This window comes from Emys orbicularis, chromosome 6, assembly GCF_028017835.1.
Source record: "Emys orbicularis isolate rEmyOrb1 chromosome 6, rEmyOrb1.hap1, whole genome shotgun sequence".
NCBI lineage: Eukaryota > Metazoa > Chordata > Testudines > Emydidae > Emys > Emys orbicularis.
In genome coordinates, this window is record NC_088688.1 from 79,584,538 (window position 1) to 79,603,067 (window position 18,530).

An 18,530-nucleotide genomic window follows, 5' to 3' on the forward strand; every position below is an offset into this window, starting at 1 on the left:
GGGAAACAGAAGTGGCTAAACCATGACCAGGGGCGAATTGGCCATGGCTTTGTTCTTTTGGTCACTTCAACCCTCTTTTTTAATTAAATCTTTAGTCTCCTTTAAGGAACTAATGGCATTGTCATGGTTTTGCTCTGTTTGTTGAAGGGTACCTTTTTATCTGTTTGTTTTCCAAGAAGAGGAATAAAGTGCAGAGATACTGTATGGCTAATCAGCCGGTGATTGTAAGCTAATTCCATCCAGCAGAACCCCGGGCAACTAAAAGATCTGGATGGCTGGAATCCAAAGATGTAAAATATAGTTCTGGAAAGAACTAACTTATTGGAATTCCAGAAAGTTTAACTCAGGGAAGCAGAAAAGTTAAAATAACTTCCTTTTTTGGGGGAGATCATTTGTCTGTTATTGCACAGACAATATTTAAGGAGATCAAAAGTACAGATTTCACTCATTTTTTAAAACTTCATTTCATAAAATTCTGTCTACAATCTTTTTACAATCTTTTTACCTGTCAATTTTGTGTTTGATATGTATTTCTGTTTCTCATATTTTGTTCTTGTATCACAGTGAACCTAGCTTCCTTATCTTTTCTTTAATACTTTTTAATTGATTTTGAGTTTTCACCTCCAAAGGGATGTGCTGTTTTGTATTGATCTTTACTTCCTCCCTTGTGGTGATAATCATGGTGTTGTCATAGCTTGTTTTCCCCTCTGTTGTTTCTGTCATTTATAGTAGATGTAATTACAGTTTGCTTCGCATTGATCACAAAAGAGATTTTTGTTTTCTAAAACTAAGAGGCTGGGGGGGTGTTAGTTATACAAAGAAACAAGAGTAAATTGTACAGAAAATCATAATTTAAACATTTATTTTGATTGAATAGTCCAAATTCATTGCCATTTGCATTGTTAAAGAATCTGTCTATGGAACTTTAGAATAAGAAGTCAGGTTCATAGATTTAGAATCCATCAGGCAATGGAATCCTCATGGCTAGACCCTTCTATCCAGGCTGAAGATAAAGGGACTCTATACAGACATAAGGGTCTGTCTGCATGGACTGATGCCTTCGTCCAGGATGATTGAAGAAGTTATATTTAAAACAAACTTTTTCCACCACGTACATAGTTTTCTTATATACAATAATTACCACCATCTTCAGCAAACAGGAAACTGTGCAGCTTGCAGTTAATGGTTGTCAGCTCCCTCTGGAAAGAAAGGTTAGGCAAACTGCTCATGCTTCATTGTTATCTGGTGATTTGAATGTTAAAGGCTTATCCATATTTAAATGAGCTGCAATGTCTTCACTTTAAAACATGTACATATATAGATAATTATACACACATATATACATATGTTAATGTGGGTGTGCAATAAAATAGCTTTGACATGCCAAATGATTTAAATATAGTAGCTTATATCGTATATAAAGTATACTTTGTTTTTCCCTCTGGGTAATTAGAGTCAGGCTGATAATCCATTAAAATAGTCCATATGATAGAGCGTATTTCTGTTTGTTTCTGATGCTAACTTTGTCAAGGAAATACTATTTGAAAAAGTGCAATTCTTTTATATACCCTCATTTTCTTTATTTAAATGGCAGAAATTATTACTATTAGTATTAGAGCTACATATGAAAAGTAGTATATACAAGCTAGGTAATAGGACTAGCAGTAATAAGTTCTAAAGTCATATCACACCACACAGTATGACTTGTTTGGAACAAGTATATGAAGCACTGTGGACAAACGGAAAACCACCTTGTGATGTCATGCTAATATGTTACTTATTAACAGATTTAAAAAAAAAAAAACTAGCTTGAGCTGGATTCACGCGAAGAATGCACTTCCTACCGCAGTGAAAGGCTGAGCTTTTAAAGGATCACTTTGGAGATCAGCAATTTGTGCTGAATTTGTTGAATTCTGCAGTTAATTCCCTTAAAATGGTGAGAAAAAGGCATTCCTTGGATGAGACTGTTTTTCATTATGAGAATCAGAACAGCTTCCAAAAGCCCAGTGATGATTCTCCACTCAGCCTTACAGATAGCATCGGATCAGTGTTTATGAGGTAAGCTCAGTATGGTTCAGACTCTGATTGAGCATTCTGAACCTATTTTATATCTGGAGCGAGAGTAGCAGCAGAAGAGTGGGATGGCACCAGAACATCTACACTGCTGGAAACCTTAAAGGGAAGTTTAATTTGTGAAGGCAAAGCACACAGTGATAATGATTACAGTTGGATTAGTGACTGCACTTAGTATAAAGAACAGGAGTACTTGTGGCACCTTAGAGACTAACAAATTTATTTGGGTATAAGCTTTCGTGGGCTAAAACCCACTTCATCGGATGCATGCAGAGGAAAATAGTCGGAAGATATATATATACACAGAGAACATGAAAAAATGGGTGTTGCCATACCAACTCTAATGAGACTAATCAATTAAGGTGGGCTATTATCAGCAGGAGAAAAAAACACTTTTGTAGTGATAATCAGGATGGCCCATTTCAAACAGTTGACAAGAAGGTGTGAGTAACAGGAGGGGGAAAATTAGCATGGGGAAATAGTTTTTACTTTGTGTAATGACCCATCCACTCCCAGTCTTTATTCAAGCCTAATTTAATGGTGCACTTGGTATGCGGGAGTTAGTCTGAAGGGAGCCATGTGGGGAAATTTATGGGAGAGTACAAGATTTATGAGACTACAGTTCCTTATTTTTGTACAGCAATAATAAGAATAATTAAAAATAATAAGTAGGACTTTGAATTTGTATAGCATTGTCCATCTGAGGATTTCAAAGCTCTTTGCAGTCATTAAGTCTTATGCCAGCCCAGTGAGGGGGCAAGTATTATTTAGAAAGTAAAAATGGATTTGAATACAAAGTGGATTTAAAGCAGGGAAGTAGGTCAAATATTTTCTCAAGCATTATGGCCTGTGGGCAACTTTATAGTGCTTGTTAAATTGAGTTTTAAGAGGGATTCTACCATAATAGCAAAAAGTGTTTGTGTGATGTGAGATTTCATAAAGGCTCTCTAGTAAAATGTTCTATTGGAAAAGCTCATATTTCTAAGTGCCAAATCCAGCTCCTCCTCGGCAGTCACAGAGGTCTTCCAAGCAGCACTACCATCAATCGCCACACCATCAGTGTGGTTCCATTGGCCATGCAGGGTGGACTGTACAGTGGGTGTACAGTTTCCTGCATGGCATAGCACTCTTCTCTGAGCAGGGGTGGAGTGGGAGGAGCTTACACAAGTGAAGGAAACAGAAAGGGGAAGACCAGAGGGTACACTGCTATGTGGATCCTCTCATCCGCCCCTTCTGTGGGCAGGGGTGCTAGAACAATTTGTATAGTGGGCGTGCTGAGAGCCATTGAACCAAACTGTAAAGCCTGTATATGATGGAAACCACTTCAAGCCAGGCGATGTGGCAGTACCCCTAGTTCCAGCACCTATGTTTGTGGGGGATGGGAACTATGAAAGGGCCTGTGGGCTGAAGTAGCCTCTTGGAATAGCTCTGCCACCACTGTAGCTTGGATGAGAATTTTTCACCACTGTTTGACCCCTGTATCTGCCCAGTGCCCCAAATGCTATTAGTAACCACCACAATCTTTTTTACTAGAAATTGGCAATTGATGTGTTATATAAGCACAATCACACAGTGCCTCATCAGGAGCACCCTGACCATTCCCTTATGTAACTGTTATTTTGCTACTCAAGAATAAATCTCAACGTGTTAAAATAATTGCAGACCAGGCATCAAAAATATTGTTTACAGTTCAAGTGAAAATTAGTTTGAACTTCCTGTGAAATATTATTGTTGTTTGTTTTAATGTTTATATCTCCATAATGGCTTTTTTTATCTAACTTGAATATGAATGAGAGATTGTCTACCAGCCTGAGCACAGGATTGGGAGCCAGGAATTCCTGAGCTAATTAAACGTGTCAGAGGCTCCTTTTGTTTCCTTAAACAAGTCAATTAGGGCCTGATTTTCAGATCAACATCCAGTGTTTATTTGTTATACTCACTTCACTACATATACATGTACACCCATCTAGATACTACGGATGCTCTGGAAGCAACGTAATCAGCCCTTCGAGGGGTAAACATTCCTGTGCCTCATGTCACTCAAAAACAACCTCTCCTGCCAAGTGAGGCGTGGCGTGGACAGACCCTGTGGAAACTCAGTCCAATCCTACTCAGTCAGGTGGATGGTGGTGATCATAAAGGCCTTCAATAAAAACATTCCTTTCTAAACAGCAAACACTAGAAAAACATAAACTAACTTAACTACAAAAAACAGACAACCTAGCAAGAAGCATGTGTAATTCCATGGCATGACCTGGCAGCTGGAGTGAGCTCTTATGAACTTGTTTTCGGTATGTGTGTCACAGTTATGACACACTCACCTAAAGGGAGGTGTGTGCTGCTATCCATGAAATAAGGTTTTTAAAAAGACATGCAGGCTTTTTTATTCCAATTAATATTTTCATTACAATCCTGTTTATTTATAGAATATTATCCATTATCCAGGTGTGAAGATATACAGACAGACAATTTAATATATTAATGATTGTTCTCAGTCATCATAATTAGTCATGCTTGAGGCTAAAGAGCGACTGTATATTTAAGCTTTTATATACCTCTGCTTTTCTCTTGCTGAAATTGGCACTGTGCAGATGAGTATAAATTTGCAGGAATTCAGGGGGCTATTAACATTTCAGACAGGGGAGCTCATCATTTATCACCATGGCAGCATGTTGCTTCTGACAAAGAGCAGACTTTATTTCAGAAACAGACAGAGGCTATGAAGCTATAACGGAGGCTTCCTTGAGTAGTACAGCATGCACAGCACTGTTTATGGGTCAGGTTTAGCCTGGGATCTGTATCCAAAAAGAGTGTTAACCAAATGCATCTGCAGCACTGTTAGGGTGGATTCATGAAGCTGTCCTGGCTTCAGAGAACCACCTTCCAGCACTCCAGGCCAGAATAACTGGCAACAGCAATGAAGATCTGAACTTCACAGCTGACCTTTATCTCTAAAATCTCTACAGTCAAATCCCCCAAACTTTAGAAAAGTCTCAATCTAGACTCAGATTTGTGGTTTAGGCCAATCCAATGTATCAAATATGTACAAATGAGAATTTTAAGATCATTAGATCAGGGTCCTTATCTTCTCTGGTGTCTGCAAAGCTCCATGTATACCTACTGAGTTCTGAATGTATGGTCATCCTTAACAATAATAAAATGATAAAGCAGGAGTAAAAGACCTGTGTATAGCAGATGCTTTCAGTACATCAGGTGTTTGTAAAGGGAAATGGAGGGTTAGCATTGGCCAGTAATGACTGAAGCTAACTGACAGAAAATCTAAAGAGGACTCAAGTGTGGGAAGCAGTGTATCACGGAAAAGATCTGTGGCTGTAATCTTGGCTGTATTCCTGGTGCTGCCCCGTGATTTGATGTATGGCTTTGGGTAAATCACTTCATTTCTTCACTTGGGATTCCTCATCTGTGAAGTAGCATTAAGAATATTTACTTATCTATTGCACAGGGGTCTAAGTGAGGTTTAGTTACTTAATGGCCATAAAGCAGTTTGAATATGAAAACTACTATGTAGATGTTAAGCATCTTTATTAGGGATCCATAGATTTAGGTTCGTGTTGCTGAATTTTCTATATTTGTTCAAAATATGAACTCTCGCTAAACACAAATGAAGTTCTGGTGGTGACAACAGTATCCGTCAGAGACCAGCCCAACCCACTCCACTGTGTTGCCAAGGTTTCATTCAGATAAACTGAAGCAGTAAAGAGAGGGGTAACTTTTCATCTTAAACATGTGCTATCTTTGCAGCCCAGTTATGACCACTTAAAACATTGTGAACTGTTTCACTGCTCAATAACACACCAAACTTCTCCAGGAGAAGCATTTGTCTGATGTGGCCTGTTATATCTGGGACACATTTCTTACAGGTTCCAAAAGCAACAACAAAACAAAAAAAAACTGCCTCATATGAAATAAATAGTTCAGTAGAAAAATCTGGGGGTTGCCAAAAACAAATTAATGAATAATATTAGCCTCATCCAATTAAAGTCATTGTAGGGAATTAAACAGGCATGACTGGCTTGGTTGGATGAGGAGACATAAGAAAATAACTTGTGATGAGGATAGGATCTCTTTTATAACAGCAGCATGATCACTACAACAGCAACAGAGAGGCAACATGGTCCTAGGTTCTACTCCTGCTTCTGCCACTGATCTGCTGTGTGAACTTGGATAGGTCACCTTACCTTTCAGTTTCTGTTTCCTCTCCCATCCTTTGTATGCCTTTTTTATTTAGAAATTCTAAGCTCCTTGGGTCAGAGACTGTCTCTAACTATAAATACATACACAGCCTAGCTCAGTGAGGCTCTGACCTGGATTGGAACCTCTAGGCACTACTCTAATACAAAAAAATAAGTAGTAGTAGTAGTAGTAATAGCAGAAAGGAAAAGGTCTTTGGATAAATGAAAGAGGTAAAAATGGCTGGGTTACACTGTGATTAAAAGGTGAGTTTTTTGAACTTTAGGTATAAAGGCTACAACAATATACACTGAAGACATATTTTTTTCATAATCTACTTTCCTAATTATTGATTTGATATTTGTAGTCCTCACAGACTAAATTTCCCTCAAGCACTGGATGACATGATCTGCAAGGACTTAACTGACGTGATTAGAAAGCACTATGGGAGAAATCCTGGCCCTACTGAAGTCAATGAGAGCTTTGCTATTGATTTCAATGGGGCCATGATTTCACCTGGTACAAAAACTTACTAGCAGAAGTTTCACTGTTCTGTAAGAGTTGGCTATTTTATTATAATAAAGCTGTCCCCACCCTGTCATTTTGGTAATTATCTCCAAGAAGCCCTCAGGGATCATACTGTATTTGGGCCTGAAATCCAGACACTGCTGAGTTTTATTCACAAGAAGGAACTTTACCAGAAGGAAGAGTGGATACTGCACTGATGTTTGTATCCACCAAGAGAAACAGCAGACAGTTTGTGTAGTGAAACATGCTGTGCTGGCAAACCACACACGTGTTTATTACATTTACTCCTGGCTTATTCTCAAGGTAAAGCAATGCAAGGTAAAGCTATGCTCAGGTTATTGATTAAGCATAGACTAGGCAATAGCTCACGTAGTCCCCTTGAATAGTTCACGTAGTCCCTTCACCAATCATGATTTATTGCACAAGGGGAGATGGCTATGGGTGAACCAATCAATATGTTACAAGTAACTATGATCTCATGCCTTTTGATCTAATTACTAATAAAAACCCCAGCTCAAGAGAGCTCGGGACGCCTGCTTGACAAACCTCTTGACTCCGCGTCTCCTTGATCCCAACAAGTTTGAGGAGAGCAACTCTTCTGACATGCCTCATAAAAGAAGGAAGGACCAGCCCATAGGTAATGATGATGATAGGAGGACATCAAAGAGATGGAGGGAATTAATATTTTTGTAGTGTGGGATCATCACATGAACTGGAGCAATATTTTTTAATAAGCTAAAGTGGAGGAGCTGTGGAAAAAAAAGAGGACATGCAGTTCATGCTTGTTAAGCATGACTGTGAAGAAAGGAATTCAATACAACTATACCAGATATGTGAACTTGGCTGAGCCTGTAGCAAAAACTGTGCTGCAGTTTACCCCACTTTCAGGATAAAGGTCTCTCTATCACTCCATACTGGTTGAATGTGATTAAACTGCTATTCAGCTACTTGTGTCAGATGAGTTTGTGAGCATCCTGCCACAAAGCTGTCCCAACATACTGTGGAGGTTCAAATAAATAATATGAACATCAGTCCAATCCTTCCTACTAAACTCAGTTGTTCCTCCCTTAGGATTACTCAGAGGCCACTCACACCTCTATTATGTCCAAGGTATTAACGTGCTGCACTTGCTACAGTAAATCAATAGGGAATCAATTAGCATCTCTCTGCAGGGTTCCCCTGTCTGGTAGGTAATAAGGTGGGTCAAAAGAAGAAGCCAACTAACCTGTTGTAGTGTTGATGACATTTAATGGGCAAGGCATACTATACAAGTAGTCTGAGTGTTTATATAATGGATAACAATGCTGTACTGATCCTTACCAGAGGATGGATGTGGCATATGATATGCCTGTGGGTCCTTTGGAGAGGAAGTGCTGATGATATGGGTGTGAGGTTTTGATTGTGTGTTATCACTGTGAGAAGGCACTTGCCTGATGGTATGGCCTGTGGGATTAATTGTATGCACATTTCCACTTGTGGATAATAGTGTTTATGTCTCATAGTCCTACCTGCTGACTTCTTATAGCAATCTACAGGAAACAGCTCAGGTCACGTATACTGACTATGAGTGTGTGCATAGTTGATTTACTTTGTGCCCTTTGTACATATTTTGTATGCTAAATGACTTGCAGATATTTCACAACCCTTCACTGACTTGCTTGTATGCCAAATAGGAGTGGCTCTTTAGCATGTTTGATAGAATTAGAAGTTGTGCTGCTGTTTCAACATCTTTCCACATGTCTGCATTACGGGTCTCTTGCCAGCACAATTTTTGTATCGGTGTGGTTGTGGTTAGAGCCTGCCCATGTCTCACATGTGTAAAGCTTAGTGAAAAGTCTTTATCTAATCTTATCTTTGTCATTGAAATGACCCTGATAGGATACTTCACAGAATTCTACTATAGATTCATAGATTCAAAGGTCAGAAGGGACCATCATGATCATCTGGTCTGACCTCTTGCACATTGCAGGCCATAGAACTCACCCCCGACCCCCGACCCCGCCTCCTGTAATAGACCCATAAACTCTGGCTGAGTTACTGAAGTCCTCAAAACATGATTTAAAGACTTCAAGTTACAGAGAATCCATACATGGAAGAGGGCACAGCATATGACTATATATATGTGACCTTATGACCCAGGAGTTCCTGGGTTCAGGTCCTGCCCCAAGCATAATTTGGTGATCATATTGCTTCTCTGTCTGGCTTTAAGCATCTTACTTTGAGGTTGCTTACAGGTCACTGCTTGTTTATCCATGGCCTTTTCTAAGTGGATGTTGGTGTGTGCTATACAACCAAAAAAATATGGCTCTGTTCTTAATGATTGGTCTGTGTTTGCCTTACACTTTCCAGGCATCATGACTTTACCTTGGCTCTTGGTGTTTAGTGCTAGACAAATCATTCTGCAAAGTTTCATGGCAGTGTTATGTAGGACTCTGGCCACTGCTGTATTGTGACATAGGCAGTTGGCCACACACCCACACCCCTATCTTTATGCACTGTATTCATTGTGGTTCTCCACTATTCAATTTTAGCATTTTCTTACCTATTTGTTGCATACCCCAAAATTTTCCTGCCTCGAACACTTCTGTTCAGTTTTGCACAACTCTTGGCTGTGTCTGTGTACTGTATATCATGTTTCACCTTTGCTATGGATGGCAATGGCACACACAACAGTGGACCTGTGCAAACTACTATTAACACAACATTAATATTTGTTTGCACAGGGTCCACTATTTTCCTCCCTTGGAATCCAGAAGGGAGTGAGGGACATATTTAGCAAACTATTATCAGTTTTTCCTTTACGTAATCCAAATACTAATTGTTCTTATATTGTACCTAACAATTTAACAGGGATGAGCAGAAGCCAGGATGGTTTTGGTTTTGTAAGACCTCATTGTTTTGGTTTTGCAAAACATCATCAGCCTGGTTTTGGTTTCTCAAAACTAATAGTCAGTGATATATAAAAAACACATATGAAAGCATGCAGTGAACCCTCATAGCTGCAAAAATATGAGCATTTAAAATAGCACCATCCTTATTGCAATAATCTACCTGCCAGGAGTTTGGGAAAAATGGAACCTGGGTCCGAACTACCTATGTGCTTTCGGGCCAATTCACGGAGATTACTTTATCCATCATTGTGATGGAGACTCCTGCTGAGGTGGATGCATGTCAGCGACTCATGATTCTTTGGGACTAGAGTTCCTAGCCCCCAAAGAGGACTGAAAAGGCATCCTGTGAGCATGTGCGGCTCTCTGCACTACTGTTTACTTCAGGATAAGGAGTATTAAGAACTGGAGGCTTCTTCTTCCCTGGACTGCATTATCTGGTGCTGCTGTGCTGAAGATGCTGCCAGCCCTTCCCTCGCCTGACTGTGCTATATAGTGCTGCCCTGAAGTTTTACTTTTTCTCTTCTCTCCGCTACCACAACAGACAGAGAGGCTGGGGGAGGTAAAAGAGGCCACTTCTATGGAGGCTTTTTATTTCTTTAAAGAAATAACCCCATCTGTTAAATCCCCTCCTTCAAGCCCCATTCACCCTTCATTAGTAGCTGCCAGTGTAGAAAAGAAATCCTGGTTTAAATTGTTTGGGTGCGGAGGGAGCTCCAAAAGCTGCTACACTATTGACTATAATGTTGCATCTTTCTATTTTCTGAGACTGATGTAACTACTGTAATTCAAGTCTATATATGAAGGTGCACAATGATAAAGTGTATTTCCCACTCAAACATCAACCTTCTTTTAAAAGAGGAAAAGAAAATACATCAGCTACTCACATGGTCCCCAATACCGTAGTATCCGAATGCCTCACAGAATAAATTTATGGAAGTCTGTAGCGAGGCGGCCTGGCTCCCAGCCGCCCCTGTGAGGGACGAGCCAGAACAGCCGCCAGAGTGGGCGGAGTCACCGCCGCCTGTCCCCGCCCCCCGGAAGTCAAGGGGCGGGTCAGGAAGTATAAAGGCCAAGCCACAGCGCTCAGTTGCTGGCCAGCAGCGGGAGAGGCCAGACGCTGGTGCCCGAGCTCCCGCTGGCCTGAGCCTGCCCAGAGCCCGGTATCCTGCGGAGGACTGGCCGAGCCTGCCCAGAGCCCGGTATCCTGCGGAGGACTGGCCGAGCCTGCCCAGAGCCCGGTATCCTGAGGAGGACTGGCCGAGCTGGCCCCGAGCCCGGTATCCTGAGGAGCGGCCTGAGCTTCCCTCCGCCGAGGGTCCGGAGGAACCGACCAACCTACACAGCGCTCGGTGCCCGGAGGAGTCTATGGTCTGGGACATGGCAGACGAGGCTCAGGATGTGCAGGTACCCATGGAGGAGGAGATGGGAAGTGACCCGGGGATAGCAGACCCCGAACCCATGTCAGTGTGTTGCGGTCAGGATCCCCACTGACCCAGCAGCAGACGGACTGCTGCTGATAGGGCCCCGGGCTGGAACACAGTGGAGTGGGTGGGCCTGTGTTCCCCCCTGCCACCCCACGCCGGGTGGCAGTCTCTCCTCCTCCCTGCCTGAGGGCCTGAGCCCCTGAACTTACTGTTTGTTTGCTCAGCACCTGCCTGAGGGCCTGAGCCCCTGAACTTACTGTTTGTTTGCTCAGCCCCTGCCTGAGGGCCTGAGCCCTTAACTGTTTGTTTGCTCAGCCCCTGCCTGAGGGCCTGAGCCCTGAAGTACTGTGTGTTTGCTCAGCCCCTGCCTGAGGACCTGAGCCCGGGACTACTGATTGCTCGCGACCCTGCCCTGACTTAGGGCTTGGACCTGCGAGACCGATCTGTTCCCCAGCCTCGTGTAGCGAGGCGGTCTGGCTCCCAGCCGCCCCTGTGAGGGATGAGCCCCACCCCGGAACGTCTACACGTGGTGCCTTCTCTGAGGAGTTCCGCCCAGGATGTGCGCGCGAACCCTCGACCCTGGGGAGAGAGGGGCCGGGGGAGAAAGATCCCCCTCCCGAGAGATGGATCTGTCTCAGCTCTTGGCCCTGGTGACGGAAACCCAGGAGCGGCAGCAGGCGGCCCAGTCGCAACAGCAAAAGGAGCAGCAGGCCACCCAGCTGCAGCAGCAGCAGCAGCTCATGGAGCAGCTGGGAACACAACAGAACCAGCTCGTTCAAGACCTAGTCACCCAGCACCAGGACTTCCAGCGGCAATGTCTCCAGCAGCTCGCAGCGGCGCTGGCCCGACCTGGGGAGGCACAGCCGGGAGGCACAGCCGGAACCCCACGGCCCAGCCCCCCGATCCGGCTGACGAAGATGGTACCCGGCGACGACCCTGAAGCCTTTCTCGTCACCTTCGAGCGGGTGGCAGTCGTCGCCAGCTGGGCCCCGGAGCAATGGGCTTCCATCTTGGCCCCGTACTTGACTGGGACTGCGCAGACAGTCTATCGAGGCCTGTCGGTGGAGGCAGCCCAAGATTACAGCCAAGTAAAGGCTGCCATTCTGGACGCCCTGGATGTGAGTCCCGAAACTTTCCGCCAGCGGTTTAGGAGTCTGACCTACCCCACCGGGGCCCGGCCTCGGCGGGTGGCCCAGGAACTCCGGAAGACCTGCAAGCGGTGGTTGCAGCCCGAGCGCCGAACGTCGGAAGAACTAATGGAGCAGGTGGTGCTAGAGCAGTTCACCCAGGTTCTTCCACCACGGGGACGGGCCTGGGTCCTCCACCACAGGCCAGCGACCCTGGCCGCCGCCGTTACCTTAATGGAGGACTTCCTCGCGGCGGAGACGCCGATAGGCTAGGGGGTCCGAGTAGCCCCACCAGGGGCGGAGCGCCCTAACCCCGAGAAGAAAGGGACGCCCGCTCGAGCGGATTTACGGGTTTCCTCCCGGGGAACCAAGGCCTGGACTCGTGCTCCGGTGGCACCCGGGTGACCCGCTCGGACCCCGACCCCCGCGGGGCGAAGAGACCACCGGAGTCCGCCTGGAAACCACCCTGGGACTCGGCTACGGACGGGACGGGCAACCCTGGGGCCCTGTTTCTCCTGCGGGGAGTATGGCCATCTCCAGCGGGATTGCCCGGGACTGGAGTGTACCTTTGGTCAGGTCTGCGCAGGGGAGGCTCATGCCCGTCCTTCACAAGCGGCTAAGATCACCGTACCCGTGGTCATTGAGGGATACCCGACGGTGGCCCTCCTCGACTCGGGCTGCGGACAGATGCTAGTCCGCCGACACTTCGGTCCCCCGGCTGACGCCCGACTGGGGGAAATTCGGCTGCAGTGCATCCACGGAGACATACGGCCCTTCCGGAGTACCCGGGCCCAACTGACGATTGAGGGGGTCACCCGGTCAATGGTGGTGGGACTTGCCCCGCGACTGGCATACCCAGTGATCCTGGGTCGGGACTGGCCGGAGTTTCCAGTTTCCGGCAGCGGGAGAGGCCAGACGCTGGTGCCCGAGCTCCCGCTGGCCTGAGCCTGCCCAGAGCCCGGTATCCTGAGGAGGACTGGCCGAGCCGGCCCCGAGCCCGGTATCCTGAGGAGCGGCCTGAGCTTCCCCCCGCCGAGGGTCCGGAGGAACCGACCAACCTACACAGCGCTCGGTGCCCGGAGGAGCCCATGGTCTGGGACACGGCAGACGAGGCTCAGGATGTGCAGGTACCCATGGAGGAGGAGATGGGAAGTGGCCCGGGGATAGCAGACCCCGAACCCATGTCAGTGTGTTGCGGTCAGGATCCCCACTGACCCAGCAGCAGACGGACTGCTGCTGATAGGGCCCCGGGCTGGAACACAGTAGAATGGGTGGGCCTGTGTTCCCCCCTGCCACCCCACGCCGGGTGGCAGTCTCTCCTCCTCCCTGCCTGAGGGCCTGAGCCCCTGAACTTACTGTTTGTTTGCTCAGCCCCTGCCTGAGGACCTGAGCCCGGGACTACTGATTGCTCGCGACCCTGCCCTGACTTAGGACTTGAACCTGCGAGACCGATCTGTTCCCCAGCCTCGTGTAGCGAGGCGGCCTGGCTCCCAGCCGCCCCTGTGAGGGACGAGCCCCACCCCGGAATGTCTACAAAGACTCACATCACTCCTGTGAGGTAGAGACGTGCCCATTTTACAGGTGAGGAACTGAGGCCCAGATCCACAAAGAGATTTAGGTGCTATTGAGATCCACAAAAACCCTACTCTTCTGCCTCCTAGACTCACTCAGTGCCTAAATTTTTGCTGTAAAAGTCTTCTAAGGTGCCTAATTTCTGCCTCAGGCATCAGACACCTGCCTGAGGCAGTGATGCCCAAGACCAATCTCACACCTAAGCCCCAGTGCAATCCTCAAACCAGATGAAGATAGGCATTGATTGCCCTGCCTATCTCACCTGCAGTCCATTAGGGATGCTCTGAGGAGGCCTTCCTTATAAACTTTAGGCCAGCAGTTTGGGAACTCATCCATGCTGTGACAGACCCTAGTTCAATTCCCCCCTTTGCCTGATCAAAAGATTGCATTTGAACAGGGATTTCCCACCTCTCAGTGTTGCACACCTAAGTCCCTTTGTGGCTCCAGGCCTAAGTGACTTACCCAAAGTCAGACAGGAAGTTTGTTGTAGAGCGGGGCCTCGAACTCAAGTTTCTGGAAGCCTAGGCTAGCTTGCTACAGTGGCCAAAATTTTGAAATTCAGGCCTTATCTTCACTACAAAAAAATGCACGTGTACACACATGCGCGCGCGCACACACACACACACACACACACAAAAGATATTCGTAACTAACTTGAGGTTAAAGCTTAGGGCTTGTCTACCCAGCACAGCAAAGAGCTCTCCAGGGCCTGCTATGTAGAACACTCTAATTGGGTAGGTCCTGCTGGTGCACTCTAAAAGGTACCAGAGAAGTAGTAATCGAGTTTCTAATGATAGGATGGGCAAAAACCGTGTCAGCTGTGACAGGAGCAGCATCTCAGGTAGTAACTATATGAATGGCTGAAGACTGACAAGCAGGACTCAAAGGGAAACAGAACATATTCAGTTCTCATATATACCTGATGTACTGTTGAGCAGTAATGGTAGCGTTGGTGAGCAGGATTCTGACTACAGCTGTTTTTTGTTCAACCAAAAAAATGGTTCAAATTTGAAACAAAAAAGCAGAATTTTTTATGTTTCTTCAGAACAAAAGTTGGATACATACACCTCACATCCTTCCTATATCCCAATCTAGTTTGCCATCCTTTGCTGTGTTGTATCCAGATTAGGCCCTGATCATGTAAGTTGGTCTAGTAGATCCAGTTTCAGGATCAAGACCTTAGACTGTAGACTCCTTGGAGCAGGTACACATCTTTGTTATTTGTTTGTAAGGCATCTTGGCACAGTAGACGTGAAATAGCCATGAACTATGCTTTATAATACAATGATATCTATGTTTTCCAAGAGTACTTTTTAAAAGCTATGGAATTACAATTAGACACACTAGGATATGGACTTTTACATAATAACAGCAGGTCTCTGTTGCTGACAGCAGTTGATCTTCACATAGTTTCCTTACTGCACCTATTATACAGGGGCAATTACAACTGCATAACAACACAAGCTCCACTGTGCCTTCTCCTTTATGTCAGAAGATTTGCCACAATCTCAAAATAAAAGCCACATTAGCACCTGCACATCCAATAGCTTAACATATAACGGGAACTCGTTCTTATATAACTGTGTCATTGTGATCAAAGACCATACTACATACCTTACTATAGAATGTATTTGTTGCACCAACCATTCCCTGACAAGACCTGGTCACAGATTTTCTATTCCGAATCGAAAATGTGTATATAAATAGTCTGGTGCCTGAATTTATTATTTTCAATTCTAGATTTTACATTTTCTTTGTAATGAAAAGGCATTGACAAAATGCTGTGTGACACAGCCTTCACACAATGAAATGTCGTGCATTGAGAATTTGCCAAGACCCGTTTACTGAGTAAGATGATGTGCCATGGAACAAAGTGCTACCACCTATTTGTGAGTAGAGATTGGGGATACATTTTCCAATCTCTAGTTTGCAGATAGTAGTTTATCTGAGCACAAGCATCTTGTTCAGCTTGTGCCTAATTTTGAAGCTGTAGCCCACAGAGGCTTGGGTTTCTTGAAAAATTATGATTTGCTAGAGAGTCACTTTTAATTAATTTAGACATGAGAACTAAGTTAGTTTCAAGCAGCTACAAACTAACCTCTAAGGAAACGTAAACAGATTTTTAAAATATGCAAGCATTGTAATTAGTATCCTCTCCACTAAATCATTTCCAAGCTATTCCCTTTCCCCCACCACACATACAAAATCACAACAGATAGGCATTATGCAAAGAGCACCGCATATAAATTCAGGTTAGATGGCTTATTTTAGGCTAAGAAAAATCTAATGTACATATATTGGCACCTATGACTATGATATTTGAGCACTTCAATCTTCAATTTATCTATACTCACATGCCCCTGTGAGTTAGGGAAGTATTGTTATCCCCATTTTAGAGATGGGGATTTGAAGCACAGAGACTAAGGGGCAGATTTTTAAAAGCGACTTGCCCAAATCTGTGGCAGAGCAGGGTCTAGGTTTCCTCAATTAAAAATTAATGCCCTAACCACTGGACCATCCTTTCTAGAAAATAAGTGTAAGTTTTCCACCAGAGAGAAAGCAGAGTACGTCCCTCATTCTAAGTCCCTGCTCCTTAAACCTTAAACTGTTTCACAGTCCTGGTTGACAAACCTCTCACATTTAAAGATTCTGTACATAGAAAGCTACGTAGCTACATACAACATGGACAACTCTTAGGGTACATCTACACTACATACCCACCGTAGCTCTGATTGAGCTAGTGTGCTAAACATAGTGTAGCTGTGGCAGCACAAGTAACAGGAGTGGCAAGCTGCCCCGAGTAGTATCCATCTGAGACCAATGGCACAGAGTCAGGGCAAGTAGCTGCTCACTTCTGTGGCTATACTCTATTATTAGCACGCTAGGTTGACCAGAACTAGTGCGGTTAGGTCTTCTTGAGCAGAGAACCACACCCCCAGCTCAACGTGTAAACAGACCTTCAGAAGAATGAAGGTTACAGTTGTCTAAGTATTGGAAGGTCAGGGGCCAAGTTCGCAGCTGATGTAAGTCAGCATAGCTCCATTAACATCAGTGAAGATACACCAATGTATACAAATCAGGAATCTTGCCATGGATTTTTAATCTGGTCTTTAGAGTCTCCAGAATTAGCTTTGAAATTTCAACAAAACAGCAGGTTCTCTCACTAGATTTCTGGAACTTCCTGCTTCCATTTGGCCTCACAATACTCTAAAAATAGTATCGCTCTAGCTATGTTGGCACTTTCACTTCTGATTCCAGATGTGCTGATCCATACAGACATTTAAAATAATTCCAGAGGCAGGGTATTAACCAGGGCCACCAATTTTCAGACTTGGGTGCCTAAAATAAAGTAATGTTATGTTGCAACCTTCCAGAAAGAGTATGTTATGTAACTTCTCTTTGTGTATGCCATGAACATAACAACCTAAACTACACACACGCACAAAGCCTGTTGGGCTGCAGCCTGGACTTGTAACCATTGCTGTAGGGCGGCAGCAGACTTGGACATACCACTGCTGAGTTCCTCTTGCCACTGTACGACATGTTCCATTTTATCTCTGATATAGGGTGTTCCCATAATCCCACTCCAATTACCACATATAAGCAGGTAAAATTCCCACCTTACTCTGAACAATCTAAACACACTGGCTATAGGCTAAAGGTTACCCCTTCACATATTTGTCTTTATTTTTAAATTAAATTAAACAACAAATCAGCTACAAAATCTACCCTAAACTTCATCCTATTCTTTCTCCACAAGTATAGCTACTCATAAATTGATTTTCCTCCCCCAAGCTTCTCTGTTTCCTCTCTGCTCAGAGAGGCACCTGCCCTTTTAATTCTCCTGGATTAGAGTTAATGAGCCTCACCTGGTCTGGCTAGCAACATGAGATTGCAACAGAAGCCTTGCACCTCCCTGCAGAATCCTAGAGCTCATTCTGTCCCAGCAAGTGTGAACTCTGTAACAGCTTCATAGTATACTTAGTATATATAGTTATACTTATACATAGTATACTTCATAGACTAATACTTAGTACTGCCATGAGTGCAGGGGACTGGACTAGATAACCTCTCAAGGCCTCTTCCAGTCCTATGATTCTATTACAGAAACTATTTTATTTTACTAGATTAATAAATATTTAATAATAACAATACTCAGTACTTTCATAGTACTTTACATTTCCAACTGTTGTATAAATACTAACTAATGAATGAATCTTCACAACAACTCTGGTGATTGGTTAGCATTATTATCCACATTTTAAAGACAAGAAAAATAAGGCACTAACTGAGGTTAAGTGACTTTTTTTCAAGGCCAGTCAGCAAGGGGTCTGATCTTGCAGCTCACTTGAGCTGTCTTGTTGAAATCAGAGAGAGAAGGTGGATGAGGTAATATCTTTTACTGGACCAACTTCTGTCTAGTAAAAGATATCACCTCACCCACCTTGTGTCTCTAATATCCTGGGACTGACATAGCTACAACTACACTGCATACAACAATTGTTGAAATCGGTAAGAATACTCAGGTGAGGATGAGCTTCAGGAAAAGGTACCAAGTCACAGCAGAATATACATATTTCTTTACACTGTCTGTTACTCCTGGAGATACGGGGCAAAATCAATAATAGCTATATGCAATGGCTAGAAATTTAGGCCCCAGTCCTTAACACATAGACATATTTAATTTTAAGTATTTGCAGGACCAGGGTTTTATATAGGCACTT

At 44.3% G+C, this 18,530-nt stretch overlaps 1 protein-coding gene across 1 annotated transcript in view; it reads left to right on the forward strand.

Annotated features, from left to right (window-relative positions):
* Nucleotides 1-1,933: 1,933 nt before the first annotated feature.
* The window catches only part of GRAMD2B (GRAM domain containing 2B), a 65,138-nt gene continuing 48,541 nt past the window's right edge, over nt 1,934-18,530 (forward strand). The window contains exon 1 of the mRNA XM_065406684.1: nt 1,934-2,058. Within this exon, the coding sequence (XP_065262756.1) occupies nt 1,934-2,058 (125 nt within the window). The remainder of the gene's footprint in view (nt 2,059-18,530) is intronic.